This window comes from Salvelinus fontinalis, chromosome 6 (assembly GCF_029448725.1).
Source record: "Salvelinus fontinalis isolate EN_2023a chromosome 6, ASM2944872v1, whole genome shotgun sequence".
NCBI lineage: Eukaryota > Metazoa > Chordata > Actinopteri > Salmoniformes > Salmonidae > Salvelinus > Salvelinus fontinalis.
In genome coordinates, this window is record NC_074670.1 from 62,204,874 (window position 1) to 62,226,997 (window position 22,124).

At 44.9% G+C, this 22,124-nt stretch overlaps 1 protein-coding gene across 1 annotated transcript in view; it reads left to right on the forward strand.

Annotated features, from left to right (window-relative positions):
* The window catches only part of LOC129858258 (platelet-derived growth factor C-like), a 74,550-nt gene that overhangs the window by 36,565 nt on the left and 15,861 nt on the right, over positions 1–22,124 (forward strand). Inside the window, exon 3 of the mRNA XM_055927377.1 lies at positions 2,660–2,837. Coding sequence (XP_055783352.1) covers positions 2,660–2,837 — 178 coding nt within the window. The remainder of the gene's footprint in view (positions 1–2,659; positions 2,838–22,124) is intronic.

Here is a 22,124-nt window from a genome sequence, read left to right on the forward strand (position 1 = left end):
CAAAGATTCAAAGCAATGCTCATATAGCTTCAGAACAAGAATGTGAAAGTACTTGAGTGGCCCAGCCAAAGCCCAGACTTGAATCCCAATGACAATCTGTGGAAAGACTTGCAGATTTTCAATCTCTGTTAAATTAGATAGGGAGGAGGGCAATGAACAGCAATCTTCAAGGAAGAATGGGAAAAAATCCCCAAATCCCGTGGGCAAAGCTGATACAGGCATACCTGTTACAATCGTCAATGGAAGGTGCAGCGTCGTAGGCGTACATTTTCATCTATTAAATGAACACCGAAAAAAACTGAAAAAATCCCCTAAACGTAACGTCTAGTAGGGCTAAACAGCACAGTACCAAAAACAAGATCCCACAAACTACAGGTGGAAAAGGCTGCCTAAGTATGATCCCCAATCAGAGACAACCATAGACAGCTGCCTCTGATTGGGAACCATACCCGGCCAACAAAGAAATAGAAAACAGATTGCCCACCCTAGTCACACCCTGCCCTAACCAAATAGAGAATTAAAAGGATCTCTAAGGTCAGGGCGTGACAATACCCAAGACGACTCAATGATGTAATCGCCGACAAAAGTGCTTTTACAAAGTATTGACTCAGGGGTGTGAATACTTACACGACCGTTCAAAAGTTATTCCATAAAACATCTGCCGTTTCCAGCTACAATAGTAATTTACAACATTAACAATGTTGACACTGTATTTCTGATCAATTTGATGTTATTTTAATGGACAAAAAATGTGCTTGTCTTTCAAAAACAAGGACATTTCTAAGTGACCCCAAACTTTGAACGTAGTTTATGTAAATGAGATACTTCTGTATGAATTCAGGCTGTAACACAACAAAATGTGGAATAAGTCAAGGGGTATGAATACTTAGTGAATGCACTGTAGGCACTGAATAAAATTAATGTTTGAATGGGATTTACAGTATATTGATAACATTAGGTACGTTAACTATTGCATGTGTATAAGAAAACGTTTGCACCTTACGTCTCCCTCTGAACGCCATTGAGCCCCTCCCTTCCTCCTGCGTGACCTTTCCTAAATCAAAGGCAACCATGTCAGGAAATTTGTCAGTCAAGGTTTATTTAACATCACAGCAAATCCCTTTTTAGTTGTATGCGTGTCCCCTGTGTTGTTTTTATAGAAACCAGCTCAAACTGAAACTGTCAGGGAGACGGAAAATGTAAACAATGTCCTCTGTAACCTAATATCTCTATTGGCAGCGCTGAATGAAAGGTAAGTGTGCCTGTCAACAACGCTTGAGTGATTAGTACCAGACTTGACTGTGGACTGTGAAACAAGGGTTTATTGAATGTGGATCATTGGTTCCACAAAATAACAAGACCCACTACCCTGGAACGACTCTTTGAAATTAGGATTAAAGGTTTTCTGGAACGCTGCTGTATTTAGAGAGTGATAAAACTAGGTAAGGTTGTCTGTCCCCTCTCTCCACTCTAGAATGCTAATTGACAACATTTCTGAAACCAATTAATCAATAGAGATACGATGTGAATTAGTTGCTCAAGTAATTTCCATGAAGACCAGTGACGAGTCATCTACGTCCGAAGCCTAAATAGAAATCTGAATATCAACGGTTAACAAAATCGAGTAACACAACCTATTATGCTGGAATACATTGTTACAAAACACAATCACAGATGCACATTTGTCCTGATTTTGTTTTCCTTCTACTCAATTCCTGAAAGTGATAATGTAATCTCAAATAAAGTACCGATTATTTTAATCGACTGTAATACGACTTTGTAAAGATCTATCAGATTTTGTTTACAAGGCACGGACAAGGTAACTCTTATTTGAGGAGCCAAGAGGCATCGTTGCGAGTGGAGCGCTATGCTACTGCTAATGAGCACAGGTTTAATTAAAAAGTAAATCCAAAGCTCAACAAAATATGTATTTGCTTACAGTGTTTAGCCTTAGCCTAATAGACTTGTGCCAGGGTTTGTGTCTGGCCCATTATTGCTAACCAGAGGCGACGACTGCTAATACTTTCCCTCCTAACCCACTTGAGGTTGCTCGCTGAATGATTGCACAAGCAATACTCAGCTTATGTTTTCTTTATTTAATATTGACTCTAAATTATAGAGCTGCCCATCGCTCCTGGCGGAGACACTTTGAGCATTAGGCCCCACCGTTAGAAACCATTTAGTGATAGAATATCCCTTTCTCCTCGGAGAACTGGATGGATGGATGGATGGGCGGGAGGAGGGGAAGGGAAATATAAAAGAGGGGGCTGTGTAGGGCAGCTACAGCTCAGTGGGGGGTGTATTAGGGCTCCAGAGGGACAAAGCTAACCTCACAATAAGCAATCACAGGTAATTTATGAAATTGCATCATGCTACATGGGTAAGGTCCCAGATTGAGAGAAGGAACCATGAAAGCCCTTTAGATTTCCACACCAATTCAGTGCTTCAAAGGATATATAGATGTGCCAGCACCCAGTTTGGTGTGTAATGTTCAGTATATGCATTAAGTGCTCTCTTTCAATGCATGCCAACTTTATGCCCTGTCTCCAATGGCAATGTGAATTCAGGGGACCACACATATTGAGCCAATGCTCTCTCTCTCACCTCCCCTCTCTCTCTCGCTATCCCTCCCCCCCCTCTCTCTGTGTTCTTTTTCCAGGTATGATTTTGTGGAGATCGAGGAGCCATCTGAGAACACCATCCTGGGCCGCTGGTGCGGGTCCCAGGTACCCGCCAGTCACACGTCCAAAGGCAGTCAGATCCGGGTGCGATTTATCTCCGACGAGTACTTCCCCTCGGAGCCCGGGTTCAGCATTCGCTACTCCCTGCTCCCAATGGTAAGCCACCTTTCCTCTGAGCACACAAACAACACAAAAACACTCCCTTACATAATGACCTATTATTTAATCTGTTGTTCTGTATGTGCAAACCTCTCTCAACGTGTTTGTTTTGACCAGTGTTTATACCTAAGTGCTGTTGTAATAGAAGTCGTGACTGTACGGACATTTGATGCACCTGTGATCCAATCAGACAAGGTTTTGATTAGAGGCAATGGTGCAGAAGTGTTAATAGATTTGGTTGAGATAGGCTCTCAGGCACAGCATGGCCTGCTGACTCTGGTTGGATTCAATCCACGTCTAATTATTCTCCTCCGACTGATGAAGAATAGCGCTGGAGGAAATACCAGCCGTTTTAGGGCTCCTGACCATATTTTTTCCACTGATTCTAACTTTTTGTTGTACATAATGTTTCCGACATTGTTTCCTATGACCGAATAGAGCTTCTGGACATCAGAGCAGTTATCACTAACCTCAATTTGGATGAGGACTTTTACTTCAATGAGTCGGAGGCAAAGGCCCAAGTCCCCGACATGTGGAGAAGGAGGAGGTGGCGCTGTAGAGGCCGGCGTGCAGGGTACCTGACAAGACTACGTCAGAGAGTGGATAAACCGCCTCTGCCCTCTGTTCTATTGGTGAACGCTTAATCACTGGAGAACAAACTGGACGAGCTCCGTTTCGAGACTATCCTATCAACGTGATCTAAAGAACTGTAATATCCTATGTTTCTCAGAGTTATGGCTGAACAAGGACATGGAAAATATAAATCTAGCAATTTTTTCTATACATCGGCAGGACAGAATGGTCTCTAATATTAAGGAAGTCTCGAGGTTCTGCTCACCTGAAGTAGAATAACTCTTGATAAGCCGTAGACCATACTATTTGCCAAGAGAGTTATCTATATTTTTCATAGCCGTCTATTTACCACCACAGATGCTGGCGCTAAGACTGCACTCAACGCGCTGTGTAGGGCCATAAGCAAACAAGAAAATTATCATCCACAGGTGGTGCCCCTTGTGGCCGGTGATATTAATGCAGGAAAACTAAAATCCGTTTTACATAATTTTTACCAGCATGCCATCGGTACAACCAGAGGTGAAGAAACTCTAGATCCCCTTTACTCCACACACAGAGACACATACAAAGCTCTCCCTCGCCCTTCATTTGGCAAATCTGACCATAACTATATCCTGCCGATTCCTGCTTACAAGCAAAAACTCAAACAGGAAGTATCAGTGACGCGCTCAATACGGATTTGGTCCGATGAAATGGATGCTAAGCTACAGGACTGTTTCGCTAGCACAGACTGGAATATGTTCTGGGATTCATCGGATAACATTGAGGAGTACACCACATCAGTCACCTGCTTCATTAATAAGTGCATCAGACAACATCGTCTCCACATTGACCATAATTACATAGCCCAACCCGAAGTCATGGATTACAGGCAAGATCCGCACAGAGCTAAAGGCTAGAGCTGCAGCTTTCAAGAAGCGTGACACTAATCCGGATACTACGCCCGCCAATTTAACCATCAAACAGGCAAAGCATCAATACAGGACCATGATCAAATCCTACTACACCGGCTCTGATGCTCGTCGGATGTGGCACGGCTTGCAAACTATCACGGATTACAAATGGATTACAAATGGAAACCCAGCCGCGAGCTGCCCAGTGACGCAAGCCTAGAAGACGAGCTAAGTACTTTCTATGCTCGAGAAAAACAACACTGAACCATGCATGAGTGCACCAGCTGTTCAGGACAACTGTGTGATCAATCTTGCCGTTGCCGGTGTGAGCAAGACCTTTAAACAGGTTAACATTCACAAGGCCGCAGGGCAAGACGGATTACCAGGATACTTAATCAGAGCATGCGCTGATCAGCTCGCAAGTTGTCTTCACTGATATTTTCAACCTCTCCCTGGCCCAATCTGTAATACCTACATGTTTCAAGCAGACTACCATGGTCCAGGTGCCCAAGGTAGCCTGTCTAAATGATTATCCCTCCGTAGCACTCAGATCTGTAGCCATGAAATGCTTTGAAAGGCTGGTCATGGATCACATCAACACCATCATCCCAGACACCCTGGACCCACTCCAATTCGCATACCGCCGCAACAGATCCACAGATGACACAATCTCTATTGCACTCCACACTGCCCTTTTCAATTACCGCACGGCAAGTGGTATCGGAGCACCAAGTCTGGGACCAAAAGGCTCCTGAACAGCTTCTACCCCAAAACCACAAGACTGCTGAACAGTTAATCAAATGGCTACAGGGACTATTTGCATTGAACCCCTTGTTATGTTATGTTTATTTTTTTACACTGAAATTCTTGCACTGGCTATGTGCACACTCACTAGACTCTACCCACACACTCACACATACTAGAATGACACACACACACACACACACACACACACACACACACACACACACACACACACACACACACACACACACACACACACACACACACAGGCATATTGACACCACACACACACTTACACATACACACTTTCACACTCTTCAAATATGCTGCTGCTACTTTGTTTATTATCTCTCCTAATGGCCTAGTCACTTTTACACCTATGTACGTACATGTACATTACCACAATTACCTCAACTACCTCATAGCCCTGCATATTGACTCTGTACCGGTACTCCTTGTATATAGCCTCATTATTGTTATTTTATTGTTACTATTTCCTTATTATTATATATTCTTTTACATGTGCTTTGTTGGGAAAGGGCTCGTAAGAACGCATTTCACAGTAAAGTCTACACCTGTTGTATTTGGTGCATGTGACAAATGAAATTTGATTTGATATAAAACATGGATTAAGAGCTGGATCCAACTATTAGCTTTGGACTTGTGTCTGAAATAACATGTTTTTACATGGCTCTCTCATTCTGTCTCTCTTTCTCTCCGTTTCTTCCATCCTTTCTCTCTCAATTCAGTCAGCCTCCATTGGCAGGATGTGTGTCAATAGTCCCATTTTAGATAATGAAAGATCACATTACTCTGTCTGTCTGTTTACATCCTACGTCTCGCATGCTATTCGCCTCTCCTCTTTCTCTCTCTAAACCCTATCTCACTTTTTTTCCTTTCCTGACCCCTGTCTTCTCTCCAACATTCCCCTCCCCTCTCTTCTCTCTCCTTCATTCTCTCTCTCCTCATCCCAGACCACACACATAGAGGCCCCTTAATGCCCACACAATTCACTTACGGAAAAACCCAGAGATAAACTGAAGTGAAGACTGCCATGTTTTAACCTGTCATGTTGCAGTTGTGTGCGCCTCACTCTAAGTAAACAACTCTTCCCTTCATCAATCCGTAATGGCCTGCAGTGCAGAGAAATCATTTCTGTTACTGACAGGCACAAATGGGAAAAGGAGGTCAGCAACGGTGCATCTTTTTGTTTGTTTTCCCTTTTTTCTGAGAACGAGAGAGGTTTTTTTTCATGCGCTTTTGCAGTTTTCTTTTGGTTTATATTTACCACATTTTTTCACTTGGTTTTATTGACTTTGCTCTCTTTTTGGTAGATGAGCTGACACTTCCACGTATTTCTTTAAACAAATGCATTTCCTGTACTTTCTGACTTTTTTCGTGTTTCTGATACTTTTTTCAGAATCTCAAGTATACAGCTGCCTAACATGTTGTCCTTCTTCTAATACTGTGAGCCATGACTCTTTTCACCCAAAATTCTACCTAAAAGTTTGCTATATACTTTCATACCATAAAGATGGTCAAATGTGGAGCTGAGTCCTTATTCTACACCGTATAGTGTGTACAACCAGTTATATTCATTAGATGAAATCTGGAGGCCAATATGCTTAACTGAAGGGACTCACCCACACATGCATACACATAAACAAAGGCCTGTCTTAATACTAAGAGCCTTTCATGCAATTTTCCCTAAACATTATAATAATTGACATTCATCTGGTTGTGTAATAACTTGTAACCCATTTTCTGCAATAGGAAACAGTACAGAGGAAGCCATTTGTGTTCATTAACCTTTAATGATATCTGTCAAGACTAATAGTATGCTGGGCCGATCATAGTTAACCCTAATTTTGCACATACACTCTTAGAAAAAAGTTTTTCAAAAGGGTTCTTTGGCTGTCCTCATAGGAGAGTCCTTTTTTGGTTCCAGGTAAAAACCTTTTTGGTTCCAGGAAGAATCCTTTTAGGTTCTAGAAAGCACTTTTTTCCCCCAGAGTGTAGAGGCCTGTGTGAATGTGAGTAAAACTGATGTCATTAACTTCAGCCATGTTCCAGTTTAAAGGTGATCCATTTGGATTGTTCAATGACCCAAAGTGTCATTAGATTAGACCTTTTCAGAAGTCATGCAGATCTAGATTAAAAACATCCTATCCAGTGACATGAGACCCTTTGCTAGCCATGCTCCCTCCCTTGGCCAAGACTGTTTAGTCAGGCTGAATTATCCAAATATGTTTTCCTATCACTGAATACGGTTACAGTTGAAGTCGGAAGTTTAAATACACTTAGGTTGGTTTAATTAAAACTCCTTTTTCAACCACTCCACAAATTTCTTGTTAACGAACTATAGTTTTGGCAAGTCGGTTAGGACTTTTAATTTGTGCATGACACAAGTAATTTTTCCAACAATTGTTTACAGACAGATTATTTCACTTATAATTCACTGTATCACAATTCCAGTGGGTCAGAAGTTTACATACACTAAGTTGACTGTGCCTTTAAACAGCTTGGAAAATTTGAAGCTTCTGATAGGCTAATTGACATCATTTGAGTCATATGGAGGTGTACCTGTGGATGTATTTCAAGGCCTACCTTCAAACTCAGTGCCTCTTTGCTTGACATCATGGGATAATCAAAAGAAATCAGCCAAGACCTCAGAAAAAATATTGTAGACCTCCACAAGTCTGGTTCTTCCTTGGGAGCAATTTCTAAATCCCTGAAGGTACCACGTTCATCTGTACAAACAATAGTACGCAAGTATAAACACCATGGGACCACGCAGCCATCATACCGCTCAGGAAGGAGACGCGTTCTGTCTCCTAGAGATGAACGTACTTTGGTGCGAAAAGTGCAAATCAATCCCAGAACAATAGCAAAGGACCTTGTGAAGATGCTGGAGGAAACAGGTACAAAGGTATCTATATTCATAGTAAAATGAGTCCTATATTGACATAACCTGAAAGGCCACTCAGCAAGGAAGAAGCCACTTCTCCAAAACTGCCATAAAAAAGCCAGACTACGGATTGTAATTGCACATGGGGACAAAGATCGTACTTTTTGAAGACATGTCCTATGGTCTGATGAAACAAAAATAGAACTGTTTGGCCATAATGGCCATTGTTGTGTTTGGAGTAAAAAGGGGGTGGCTTGCAAGCCGAAACACCATCCCAACCGTGAAGCACGGGGGTGGCAGCATCTTGCTGTGGGGTTGCTTTGCTGCAGGAGGGACTGGTGCACTTCACAAAATAGATGGCATCATGAGGTGGGAGATTTTGTGGATATATTGAAGCAACATCTCAAGACATAAGTCAGGAAGTTAAAGCTTGGATGCACATGGGTCTTCCAAATGGACATGAAAGTTGTGGCAAAATGGCTTAAGGACAACAAAGTCAAGGTATTGGAGTGGCCATCACGAAGCCCTGACCTCAATCCTATAGAAATTTGTGGGCAGAACTGAAAAAGCGTGTGCGAGCAAGGAGGCCTACAAACCTGAGTCAGTTACACCAGCTCAGGAGGAAGGAGGAATGGGCCAAAATTCACCCATCTTATTGTGGGAAGCTTGTGGAAGGCTACCTGAAACGTTTGACCCAAGATATACAATTTAAAGGCAATGCTACCAAATACTAATTGAGTGTATGTAAACTTCTGACCCACTGGGAATGTGATGAAAGAAATAAAAGCTGAAATAAATCATTCTCTCTACTATTATTCTGACATTTCACATTCTTAAAATAAAGTGGTGATCCTAACTGACCTAATTCAGGGATTTTTCTACGATTAAATGTCAGGAATTGTGAAAAACTGAGTTTAAATGTATTTGGCTAAGGTGTATGTAAACTTCGGACTTCAACTGTACATGCACTCAATAATGCGATTATTGTGGCTAGTCAGATTAATATAGTAGTTAGATTAAAATGTTTACATATTTTGCAAGAAGAACGATTTCCCTAAAAATCCTGTTTACATGGACACATCTGAAATCAGGCTACCTGATGGAACTCTGATAAATGCAGAAAATCGGCAATCAAAATAGACGTTCTACCACAGTGAACATGTTATTTTGGACATATCAAATCAAATCAAATTTTATTTGTCACGTACACATGGTTAGCAGATGTTAATGCGAGTGTAGCGAAATGCTTGTGCTTCTACATAGAAGTAGAACTACATAGAAGTAGTTTTAACATACAAACTTTATAAGACGCATACATTCAGTTGTTCCAAACACACTTCACTCATGCTAAAGAAGGAGACAGACTCGGCTGGTGCTAGCACATGTGCAGATCAAATTCACAGCTGGAACGTCGATTTAAGGTTTTTACATGTCCTAATAATTCGAAAGACTGCGCAGAAAACCATGTGTTTTTAATCTGTGTATGGTACTTCGATTTTGACCTTACGCCAATGAGCAGAGTAAGGTGTTTACATGACTTTTTCCATGTAACCTTTTAGTTAACTAGGCAAGTCAGTTAAGAACAAATTCTTATTTACAATGACGGCCACAAAACCAGGACGACGCTAGGCCAATTGTTTATTTTTTTTATTTTTTTTACCTTTATTTAACTAGGCAAGTCAGTTAAGAACAAATTCTTATTTTCAATGACGGCCTAGGAACAGTGGGTTAACTGCCTGTTCAGGGGCAGAAAGACAGATTTGTACCTTGTCAGCTCGGGGATTTGAACTTGCAACCTTTCGGTTACTAGTCCAACGCTCTAACCACTAGGCTACCCTGCCGCCCCGCCGCCCTATGGGACTCCCAATCACGTCCGATTGTGATACAGCCTGGATTCGAACCAGGGTGTCTGTAGTAACACCTCTAGCACTGAGATGTAGTGCTTTAGACTGCTGCGCCACTCAATAGCCCGACACGGCCAATTGCCAAATTCAGTTTAATATCGAAATATTAGTGTGCATGTCAACATACTCAATGCCTTTGAGAACAATATGATCCCCCGAATCATAAATCTCACAAGGTTTTTTTGAGAGTGGACCTTTGATGATACTACACAATTTTGGGCATTGAAAAACATTTGTGGCATTGACAACTGGATTGGTGCTGCCGTGATTTCCGATCCAATATCCTATCTCACTTTACACATCAACGATTACTGGAAGGTAATTTCTGATGCATATCCTCCAGAAATGATTTAATAGATATGTTTCTCTTTGATGTGTGATACCCTGCTCAGAACATTATTTTTTTCCCCGAGGTGTTTACTAAAGCATTTGTGCATGTCCGGACCTTTCAATCTCTGCTAAACGAGTTTCATTGTCTCCCGTGGAACAAAGGCACTGTTCATCTTTTTCAGTTCATGCTAAAAAGAACGAGCAGCTTTGGTGTTTAATCATCCTTCCATATAGCACCATATTGATGTTGTCAGAAAGACCAGATGGGACTTGATTTTTGTATAGTTTCTCTCCTTTATCTTCAAGACGAATATCAGGAGAGAGAGTTATAAAGCCGATAGATTTACAGAGAATAAGGACCTTACTGATTTGAATGCATCTTTTTACAGAACAATGTCCCCAGTGACACCTGTCAATCCATACAGAATAGGTCCTCCACCAAATTCACGGCACACCAACATCAACTTGCTTTGCTTAGTCTCCCATCCAAGCACTGTACAAGTTCTAAGATAGATCATGAATGCATTTATTTATGTATGTGAAAGTCATGAGGGGAGAGAAGACGAGGACAGCTTTCTTCTGCTCTAGTTGTATGTTTTATTCACAAACCACAGATCATCTGAAATTTCACCTACAGTCAATCAAACAAGGATCTGAGATCTAGTAGTATTTTATTAGCTAAAGCAGCAGTTTCTCTTCTGAACCCTAGGTGAACTTTTCTGTAGTCTTCATCAATCCTAATCAGAATGAGTAAATACTAATTACCTTATTAAATACCGTAAACCATTTACTACACTGGCACTCCAAACCTCTGAATCCATAACCTTGTAAGAATCCAGTTTGCTGTATGATTTTTGCCTCTTAAACAGTGATTCCCAAAAGCAATGTTGATCTGTCCTATGGTCTACAATTTGTCCATTTGTTTTTGCTCTATGGTAGAACTGTTTTTTTATTCTAGTGGAAAGGAAGGAGGTGTGTTTTGGCTTAGTCTCTGGCGTACAGTGCACATCAAGAGGCATGGCTGGATCGTGAGGGGCTATATATAATGTCCAAGAGGGGGAGAGTATTTGTGTTACCTACAATTCTGTCACCATGCTGTTTTCTCCATGTCACTGCTGGTTTAAGTTGTTGATGATTAGGGGATCTGTGGTAGTACTTAATAAGTGCTGTAGACTGAGATGAAGCCATTTAGATAGGATACATACTGTACCTCTGTAATGCAAAGCAACTGCTGGGTGTGAAGGTTTCTCAGGTGAATGTCTGGGATTTGAATTCTTTACACGAGACTGGGATTGAATCAACTGCAGATAGTGGATTTCTGGGAAGCACTTTCATATTTGCATCTGTTTTTGAACACCAGCTTGGGATAGAGGGGAGTTGACACTTTGTTTATAGACTAAATATATACAGTAGTAGGAAAATATGTACAGCATGCCGAACACATACATATGTCATGTATATTGAACCTGCATGCATACATACAAATCCTTCAGAAAGTATTCACACCCCTTGACTTGTGGCAAAGCAATTAACTTTTTGTCCTGAATACAAAGTGTTATGTTTGGGGCAAATACATATTTTCAAGCATAGTGGTGGCTGCATGATGTTATGGGCATGTTTGTAATCGTTAAGGACTCGAGAGTTTTTCAGGGTAAAAGAAAAACTAAGAGCAAAGCACAGGCAACATCCAAGAGGGAAAACCTGGTTTAGTCTGCTTTCCACAGGACACGGAGATGAATTCACCTTTCAGCATAACAATAACCTACACAAAGCCAAATCTATACTGGAGTTGCTTACCAAGAAGACAGTGAATGTTCCTGAGTGGCCGAATTATAGTTTTGATTTACAGTACCAGTCAAAAGGTTGGACACACCTACTCATTCCAGGGTTTTTCTTTATTTTAATTATTTTCTACATTGTAGAATAATAGTGAAGACATCAAAACTATGAAATAACACATATGGAATCATGTAGTAACCCAAAAAGTGTTAAACAAATCAAAATATATTTAATATTTGAGATTCTTCAAAGTAGCCACCCTTTGACTTGACAGCTTTGCACACTCTTGGCATTCTCTCAACCAGCTGCATGAGGTAGTCACCTGGAATGCGTTTCAATTAACAGGTGTGCCTTGTTAAAAGTACATTTGTGGAATTTTTCTGTTGTGTTGTTATGAAGTAGGGTGGAATACAGAAGATTGTCCATTTTGGTAAAAGAACAAGTCGATATTATGGCAAGAACAGCTCAAATAAGCAAAGAGAAACGACAGTCAATCATTACTTTAAGACATGAAGGTCAGTTAATCCGGAGCATTTCAAGATCTTAGAAAGTTTCTTCAAGTGCAGTTGCAAAAACCATCAAGCGCAATGATGAAACTGGCTCTCACGAGGACCGACCACAGGAAAGGAAGACCTAGAGTTTTCTCTGCTGCAGAGGATATGTTCATTGCACCTCAGATTGCAGCCTAAATAAATGCTTCACAAAGCTTAAGTAACAGACACATCACAACATCAACTGTTCATACGAGACTGCGTGAATCAGACCTTCATGGTTGAATTGCTGCAAAGAAACCACTACTAAAGGACACCAATAAGAAGAAGAGACTTGCTTGGGCCAAGAAACACGAGCAATAGACATTAGAAATATGGAAATATGTCCTTTGGTCTGATGAGTCCAAATTTGAGATTTTTGGTTCCAACCTCCCCGTGTCTTTGTGAGACGCAGAGTAGGTGAACGGATGATCTCTGCATGTGTGGTTCCCTCCGTGAAACATAGAGGAGGAGGTGTGATGGTGTGGGGATGCTTTGCTGGTGACACTGTCTGTGATTTATTTAGAAGGCACACTTAACCAGCATGGCAACCACAGCTATAACGTGGACGCTGGGAATTGGGAAGCAAGTGCAGGTGGAGAGTTTAATAATAAATGGAACATGCCGGAAGACCTGCTGGAACAGTGCCTCAGCGACCTGGAGAGAGGTAGGGAAGGAGTTGCAGTGTTTAGTCCCAGGGTCCTTAGCTTATTGATGAGCTTTGAGGGCACTATGGTGTTGAACGCTGAGTTGTAGTCAATGAATAGCATTCTCACATAGGTGTTCCTTTTGTCCAGATGGGAAAGGGCAGTGTGGAGTGCAATAGAGATTGCATCATCTGTGGATCTGTTGGTGCGGTATGCAAATTGGAGTGGGTCTAGGGACTCTGGGATAATGGTGTTTATGTGAGCCATGCCTTTGAAAGCACTTCATGGCTACGGGTCGGTAGTCATTTAGGCAGGTTACCTTAGTGTTCTTGGGCACAGTCACTATGGTGGTTTTCTTAAAACATGTTGGTATTACAGACTCAGACAGGGAGAGGTTTAAAATGTCAGTGAAGACACTTGCCAGTTGGTCAGCGCATGCTCGCAGTACACGTCCTGTTAATCCGTCTGGCCCTGCGGCCTTGTGAATCTTGACCTGTTTAAAGATCTTACTCACATCGGTTGCGGAGAGCGTGATCACACAGTCTTCCGGAACAGCTGGTGTTCTCATGCATGTTTCAGTGTTAAATACCGCGAAACAAGTATTGCAGTAGTTTAGCGCGTCTGGTAGGCTCGTGTCACTGGGCAGCTCTCGACTGTGCTTCCTTTTGTAGTCTGTAATGGTTTGCCAGCCCTGCCACATCCGACGGGCGTCAAAGCCGGTGTAGTGCGATTCAATTTAAGTCCTATATTGACGCTTTTTTTATTTTTTTTTATTTTACCGTTATTTTACCAGGTAAGTTGACTGAGAACACGTTCTCATTTGCAGCAACGACCTGGGGAATAGTTACAGGGGAGAGGAGGGGGGTGAATGAGCCAATTGTAAATTGCCTGTTTGATGGTTCGTCGGAGGGCATAACGGGATTTCAGGTTAGAGTCCCGCTCCTTGAAAGCGGCAGCTCTAGAATTTAGCTCAGTGCAGATGTTGCCTGTAATCCATGGCTTCTGTTTGAGGTATGTACGTATGGTCACTGTGGGGACGACGTCATCGATGCACTTATTGATGAAGCCAATGACAAATGTGGTGTACTCCTCAATGCCATCAGAGGAATCCCGGAACATATTCCAGTCTGTGCTAGCAAAACAGTCCTGTAGCTTAGCATTGGCTTCATCTGACCACTTTTTTATTGATCTTGTCACTGGTGCTTCCTGCATTCATTTTTGCTTGTAAACAGGAATCAGGAGGATAGAATTATGGTCAGATTTGCCAAATGGAGGGCGAGGGAGGGCTTTGTATGCGTCTCTTTGTGTGGAGTAAAGGTGGTCCAGAGTTTTTTTCCCTCTGGTTGCACATTTAACATGCTGATAGAAATTTGGTAAAACGGATTTAAGTTTCCCTGCATTGAAGTCCCCGGCTACTAGGAGCGCTGCCTCTGGATGCGCAATGTCTTGTTTGCTTATGGCGGAATACAGCTCATTCAGTGCTGTCTTAGTGCCAGCCTCAGTCTGTGGTGTTATGTTAACAGCTACAAAAAATACAGATAAGTCTCAAGGTAGATAGTGTGTCCCACAGCTTATCATGAGATACTCTACCTCAGACGAGCAATAGCTCGAGAGTTCCTTAGATATCTGCTGTTATTTGCTTCCTTAAATACCAGCTGTTATTTACAAAAATACATAGTCCGCCGCCCCTTGTCTTACCAGACGCTGCGGTTCTGTCCTGTCGGTACAGTGTATAACCAGCCAGCTGTACGTTAATTGTGTCGTCGTTCAGCCACGACCCCGTGAAGCATAAGATATTACAGTTTTGAATGTCCCGTTGGTAGTTTAATCTTCCTCATAGGTCATCGATTATTATTCTCCAAAGATTGCATGTTTGCTAGCAGAATGGAAGAAAGTGGGAGTTTATTCAATCACCTATGAATTCTCAGAAGTCAGCCCACCCTCTGGCCCCCTTTTCTCCACCTCTTCACGCAAATCACGGGGATCTGGGCCTGTTCCCGAGAAAGCAGTATATCATTCACGTCGAGCTCGTCAGACTCGTTAAAGGAAAAAAAGGATTCTGCCAGTCCGTGGTGAGTAATTGCAGTCCTGATGTCCAGAAGTTATTTTCGTCCATAAGAGACGGTAGTGGCAACATTATGTACAAAATAAGTTACAAAATAAGTTTCAAACAACGCAAATATACAAACAAAAAAAACACAATCAGTTGGGGACACGTAAACGTCAGCCTTCTTCTCTGATGCCATCTTATGGTGTCGTTATGGCGTTGGAGCCATGGGAGGCCGAGGATGATCTTGTGAGCTGGTGCACTAGTGATGAAGAAAGGGATGTTTTCCTGATGAATGGACTCAACAGTGAGGTTGAGTGGTGTGCTGACGTGTGTGATGGTTCCCGGATCCTTGTGGCCGATTATCAATGGTTGAAACGGAGACGAGAGCGCATATGAGGGGATGTTCAGAGAGGAGGCAAGGGTCTGGTCAATAAAGTTCCCCTTGGCACCGGAATCCACTAGCGCTGTAGAAACAGTACATGAGGGACAGCCAGCTAATGTGATCGACACTAAAAAGGGTTTAACAGAAACTGATGAAGATGGGATACTCACACCTGCCCAGGGAGGTGGAAGATAACGCGACCGCCCCTCTGCTCTTGTGGATACCGATTTGGGATATACCGGACACTGCTAAAGCTTGACCACAATAGAAACAGAGCCTCCGATGTCTCCGTCTGCGTCGCTCCACCGCGGGAAGGCAAGTGACCGCTGCCTCCATAGGTTTCATTTCTGCAACAGAGTATTCGCTGAGGGAGGTTGAGGGAGATGTGGGTACCAACACTCCCGAAGTAGATTATCCAACCGAATGGCCATCGCGATGAGTGCATCCAAGGAGAGGTTGTCGTCCCGACATGCCAGTTCCGTTTGGACCTCCTCTCGCAGTCCTCTTCGGGAATAGCGTATGGAGCGTCGGCTCATTCCATCCGCTAGATGCTGCTACTGTCCAGAAGGTGAGTGCGTACTCTGCAGCGGCCTTGTCATCCTGCCATAGTTGGATTAGGCGCTCACCCCCCTCCCTGCCCTCCGGTGGTTGATCAAAAATACCTCTGAACAGAGCCTTGAACTCCCTCATACGAAGCCAGCGCCTCCTCTTCTCTCCCCCAGACGGCCGTGGCCCACTCCAATGCCCGCCCAGTCAGCAGAGTAATAACCATGGCTAGCTTGGGGGCTCCCCTCTGACAAGGACAAACAGGCATCGCTGACCTGGGCGGACTGATGTGCTGGCTTGCTGGGTCGACTGGTGGCAGAGCATCCTCCGCTAGTGGGAGGCAACGCCTCTCGGGCATGTCCGAGACGTGGAAGACTGCGAAGAACCTTTTCCATAGCCGTGCCCGGTTGCGCCAGCTGGTCGTGGTGCTTACGAAGTAGCAATCCCTGTTCATCGACTGTCTGGGAGATGTCCTGATTTCCTGCTGCTTCCATTTGGTGAGTATTCTGTCACGTGGATGCTGGGAGTCTGGAAGAAAGTGCCGGTGGTGAGTTTAATAATAAACGAAACGTGGAACAATACAAGATAGACGAGCAGCGTACATACATGAAACACATAGTTAATACTGCCTGGGGAATGGAACTAAGGGAATGACAGAAATAGTGGAGGTAATCAGTGAAGGGATGGAGTCCAGGTGTGCCTATTGATGAAGCGCAGGTGGGCGTAATGATGAATGCCAGGTGCGCGTAATGACGGGTTGCCTGGACCGGTGGTTAGTGAACCGGCGATGTTGAACACCGGACGGAGGAGCAGGAGTAGATGTGACAAGAGCATTCTGCAGCGATACACCATCCCATCTGGTTTGCGCTTAGTGTTACTATCATTTGTTTTTCAACAGGACAATGAACCAACACCTCTCCAGGCTGTGTAAGAGCTATTTCACCAAGAAGGAGAGTGTTGGAGTGCTGCATCATATGACCTGGCCTCCACAATAACCCAACCTCAACCCAATTGAGATGGGTTGGGATAGGTTGGACCGCAGAGTGAAGGAAAACCAGCCAACAAATGCTCAGCATATGTGAGAACTCCTTCAAGACTGTTGGAAAAGCATTCCAGGTGAAGCTAGTTAAGAGAATGCCAAGAGTGTGCAAAGCTGTCATCAAGGCAATGGGTGGCTACTTTGAAGAATCTCAAATATAAAATATATTTTGATATGTTTCACACTTTTTTGGTTACTACATGATTCCATACATGTTATTTCATAGTTTTGATGTCTTCACTATTATTCTACAATGTAGAAAAGAGTAAAAATAAAGAAAAACCCTTGAATGAGTAGGTGTTCTAAAACTTTTGACTGGTACTGTACCTAAATACTGCCAACATCCATCTGTCCATCCATTCATCCATCCACACATTTAATATTTGAGGGTATTGATAGATTAACAGAGCAAGAACAAGGCGGCCTGTCATTCATGTTATGACTCGGGGCAGCCAAGTGTTGTGCCAGCAAGAGCGTTTACTGGCGGAAATCACGAGAGGAAAGGGTAGCTTGGCCTGGCTTCGGCCTGGCTTCTCTCTGAGCATTCCTCGGGCGCTGGAAGGCCCCACTGAACAGCAGCACTTTTTCCCTGTGGTAAACCAGCGCTACTGGAACCTCAGGCCATGGGGGCAGCAGTTGAGTTTATATTTAAACAAGCAATAATTCCTCTTTACCACTTCCATGGAAATGGGAGAAAATAAGACCCGGTCTGTAATTCACAGGAAGCGATTTTGGAAAGCTAAAGGGCCCGGCGAAGAGGTTGTTAAAACACAGCATGGCTCGGAGGAAAGAGGATCTCTGAATGGGGAGAGAAAAAAGGAAAACAAACTGAAATGCCATTGTCTCCCTAAATGTCAGCGTCAGTGTGATCCGTTTTTCACACTCCAGTAAGTTGGCCTTTACGGGACTGAGGTCCATTGTGCCTTCACACTTACAGTGAGACAACGAGTAGTCATGAAATTCCATTTGAGAGAGAGAGATGCCACAGAGCCCCAGGACAGCAACACAATTAGACCCAGCCAAATCATTAGAGAACTAAAAAATTATTACTTGACACATTGGAAAGAATGAACAAAAAAACACTGCAAACTAGAATGCTATTTGGCCCTAAACAGAGAATACACAGTGGCAGAATACCTGAACAATGTAACCGAACAAAATTAAGTAAAGCTTGACTATGTATAGACTCAGTGAGCATAGCCTTGCTATTGAGAAAGGCCGCCATAGGCAGACCTGGCTCTCAAGAGAAAACCGTCTATGTGCAAACTGCCTACAAAAATGAGGTGGAAACTGAGCGCACTTCCTAACCTGCCAAATGTATGATCATATTCGAGACACATATTTCCCTCAGATTACACAGACCCACAAAGTATTTTAAAACAAATCAAATTTTGATAAACTCCCATATCTATTTGGTAAAATACCACAGTGTGCCATCACAGCAGCAATATGTGTGACCTGATGCCACAAGAAAAGGGCAACCAGTGAAGAACAAACACCATTGTAAATAAAACCCATATTTATGTTTATTAATTTTCCATTTTGTACTTTAACTATTTGTACATCGTTACATCACTGTATACAGCCATAATATTACATTTGAAATGTCTCTATTCCTTTGGAACTTTTGTGAGTGCAATGTTTACTGTAAATGTTTTCTTTTTTATTTCACTTTTGTTAACTATTTCACTTGCTTTGGCACTTTTGTTTTATCTATTTCACTTGCTTTGGCACTGTAAACATATGTTTCCATTGCCAATAAAGCCCTTGAGAGAGAGAGAGACTAGTGAAAGGATATGACTGGCAATGCCATGCAGGGTTCCCAAGAGACTAAGAATCTATTTTTATTCCAACCTCAATTGCAGTGTGGTCGATGGCACAGAAAGGTAACTTTTACTGCATTGGGCTAGATCAGGGTCACACAGAGTGTTTCTTGGTAGTCTTAAACAAATCTACTTCCAAACAAGTATGCACCTCACGCACATGCACCATGTCAGATATACGCTGAGTGTACTAAACATGTTTGCAGCATGAATGTACCGCCGTCCAGTCTGCAGCAGCATGAATGTACCGCCGTCCAGTCTGCAGCAGCATGAATGTACCGCCGTCCAGTCTGCAGCAGCATGAATGTACCGCCGTCCAGTCTGCAGCAGCATGAATGTACCGCCGTCCAGTCTGCAGCAGCATGAATGTACCGCCGTCCAGTCTGCAGCAGCATGAATGTACCGCCGTCCAGTCTGCAGCAGCATGAATGTACCGCCGTCCAGTCTGCAGCAGCATGAATGTACCGCCGTCCAGTCTGCAGCGGCATGAATGTACCGCCGTCCAGTCTGCAGCGGCATGAATGTACCGCCGTCCAGTCTGCAGCGGCATGAATGTACCGCCGTCCAGTCTGCAGCGGCATGAATGTACCGCCGTCCAGTCTGCAGCGGCATGAATGTACCGCCGTCCAGTCTGCAGCGGCATGAATGTACCGCCGTCCAGTCTGCAGCGGCATGAATGTACCGCCGTCCAGTCTGCAGCGGCATGAATGTACCGCCGTCCAGTCTGCAGCGGCATGAATGTACCGCCGTCCAGTCTGCAGCGGCATGAATGTACCGCCGTCCAGTCTGCAGCGGCATGAATGTACCGCCGTCCAGTCTGCAGCGGCATGAATGTACCGCCGTCCAGTCTTTAGCGGCATGAATGTACCGCCGTCCAGTCTGCAGCGGCATGAATGTACCGCCGTCCAGTCTGCAGCGGCATGAATGTACCGCCGTCCAGTCTGCAGCTGCATGAATGTACCGCCGTCCAGTCTGCAGCGGCATGAATGTACCGCCGTCCAGTCTGCAGCGGCATGAATGTACCGCCGTCCAGTCTGCAGCTGCATGAATGTACCGCCGTCCAGTCTGCAGCGGCATGAATGTACCGCCGTCCAGTCTGCAGCGGCATGAATGTACCGCCGTCCAGTCTGCAGCGGCATGAATGTACCGCCGTCCAGTCTGCAGCGGCATGAATGTACCGCCGTCCAGTCTGCAGCGGCATGAATGTACCGCCGTCCAGTCTGCAGCGGCATGAATGTACCGCCGTCCAGTCTGCAGCGGCATGAATGTACCGCCGTCCAGTCTGCGGCGGCATGAATGTACCGCCGTCCAGTCTGCGGCGGCATGAATGTACCGCCGTCCAGTCTGGGGCAGCATGAATGTACCGCCGTCCAGTCTGGGGCAGCATGAATGTACCGCCGTCCAGTCTGCGGCAGCATGAATGTACCGCCGTCCAGTCTGCGGCAGCATGAATGTACCGCCGTCCAGTCTGCGGCAGCATGAATGTACCGCCGTCCAGTCTGCGGCAGCATGAATGTACCGCCGTCCAGTCTGCGGCAGCATGAATGTACCGCCGTCCAGTCTGCGGCAGCATGAATGTACCGCCGTCCAGTCTGCGGCAGCATGAATGTACCGCCGTCCAGTCTGCGGCAGCATGAATGTACCGCCATCCAGTCTGCGGCAGCATGAATGTACCGCCGTCCAGTCTGCGGCAGCATGAATGTACCGCCGTCCAGTCTGCGGCAGCATGAATGTACCGCCGTCCAGTCTGCGGCAGCATGAATGTACCGCCGTCCAGTCTGGGGCAGCATGAATGTACCGCCGTCCAGTCTGGGGCAGCATGAATGTACCGCCGTCCAGTCTGCGGCAGCATGAATGTACCGCCGTCCAGTCTGCGGCAGCATGAATGTACCGCCGTCCAGTCTGCGGCAGCATGAATGTACCGCCGTCCAGTCTGCGGCAGCATGAATGTACCGCCGTCCAGTCTGCGGCAGCATGAATGTACCGCCGTCCAGTCTGCGGCAGCATGAATGTACCGCCGTCCAGTCTGCGGCAGCATGAATGTACCGCCGTCCAGTCTGCGGCAGCATGAATGTACCGCCGTCCAGTCTGCGGCAGCATGAATGTACCGCCGTCCAGTCTGCGGCAGCATGAATGTACCGCCGTCCAGTCTGCGGCAGCATGAATGTACCGCCGTCCAGTCTGCGGCAGCATGAATGTACCGCCGTCCAGTCTGCAGCAGCATGAATGTACCGCCGTCCAGTCTGCAGCAGCATGAATGTACCGCCGTCCAGTCTGCAGCAGCATGAATGTACCGCCGTCCAGTCTGCAGCAGCATGAATGTACCGCCGTCCAGTCTGCAGCAGCATGAATGTACCGCCGTCCAGTCTGCAGCAGCATGAATGTACCGCCGTCCAGTCTGCAGCAGCATGAATGTACCGCCGTCCAGTCTGCAGCAGCATGAATGTACCGCCGTCCAGTCTGCAGCAGCATGAATGTACCGCCGTCCAGTCTGCAGCAGCATGAATGTACCGCCGTCCAGTCTGCAGCAGCATGAATGTACCGCCGTCCAGTCTGCAGCAGCATGAATGTACCGCCGTCCAGTCTGCAGCAGCATGAATGTACCGCCGTCCAGTCTGCAGCAGCATGAATGTACCGCCGTCCAGTCTGCAGCAGCATGAATGTACCGCCGTCCAGTCTGCAGCAGCATGAAGCAGCAGCATGAATGTACCGCCGTCCAGTCTGCAGCAGCATGAATGTACCGCCGTCCAGTCTGCAGCAGCATGAATGTACCGCCGTCCAGTCTGCAGCAGCATGAATGTACCGCCGTCCAGTCTGCAGCAGCATGAATGTACCGCCGTCCAGTCTGCAGCAGCATGAATGTACCGCCGTCCAGTCTGCAGCAGCATGAATGTACCGCCGTCCAGTCTGCAGCAGCATGAATGTACCGCCGTCCAGTCTGCAGCAGCATGAATGTACCGCCGTCCAGTCTGCAGCAGCATGAATGTACCGCCGTCCAGTCTGCAGTAGCATGAATGTACCGCCGTCCAGTCTGCAGCAGCTGCGTGATGCCATCGCCTCAGCATGGAGCAACATTCCTGTGGAAGAACGTTTCCGACATCTTGTGTAGAATGTCCTGAATAATTTAAGCTGTTTT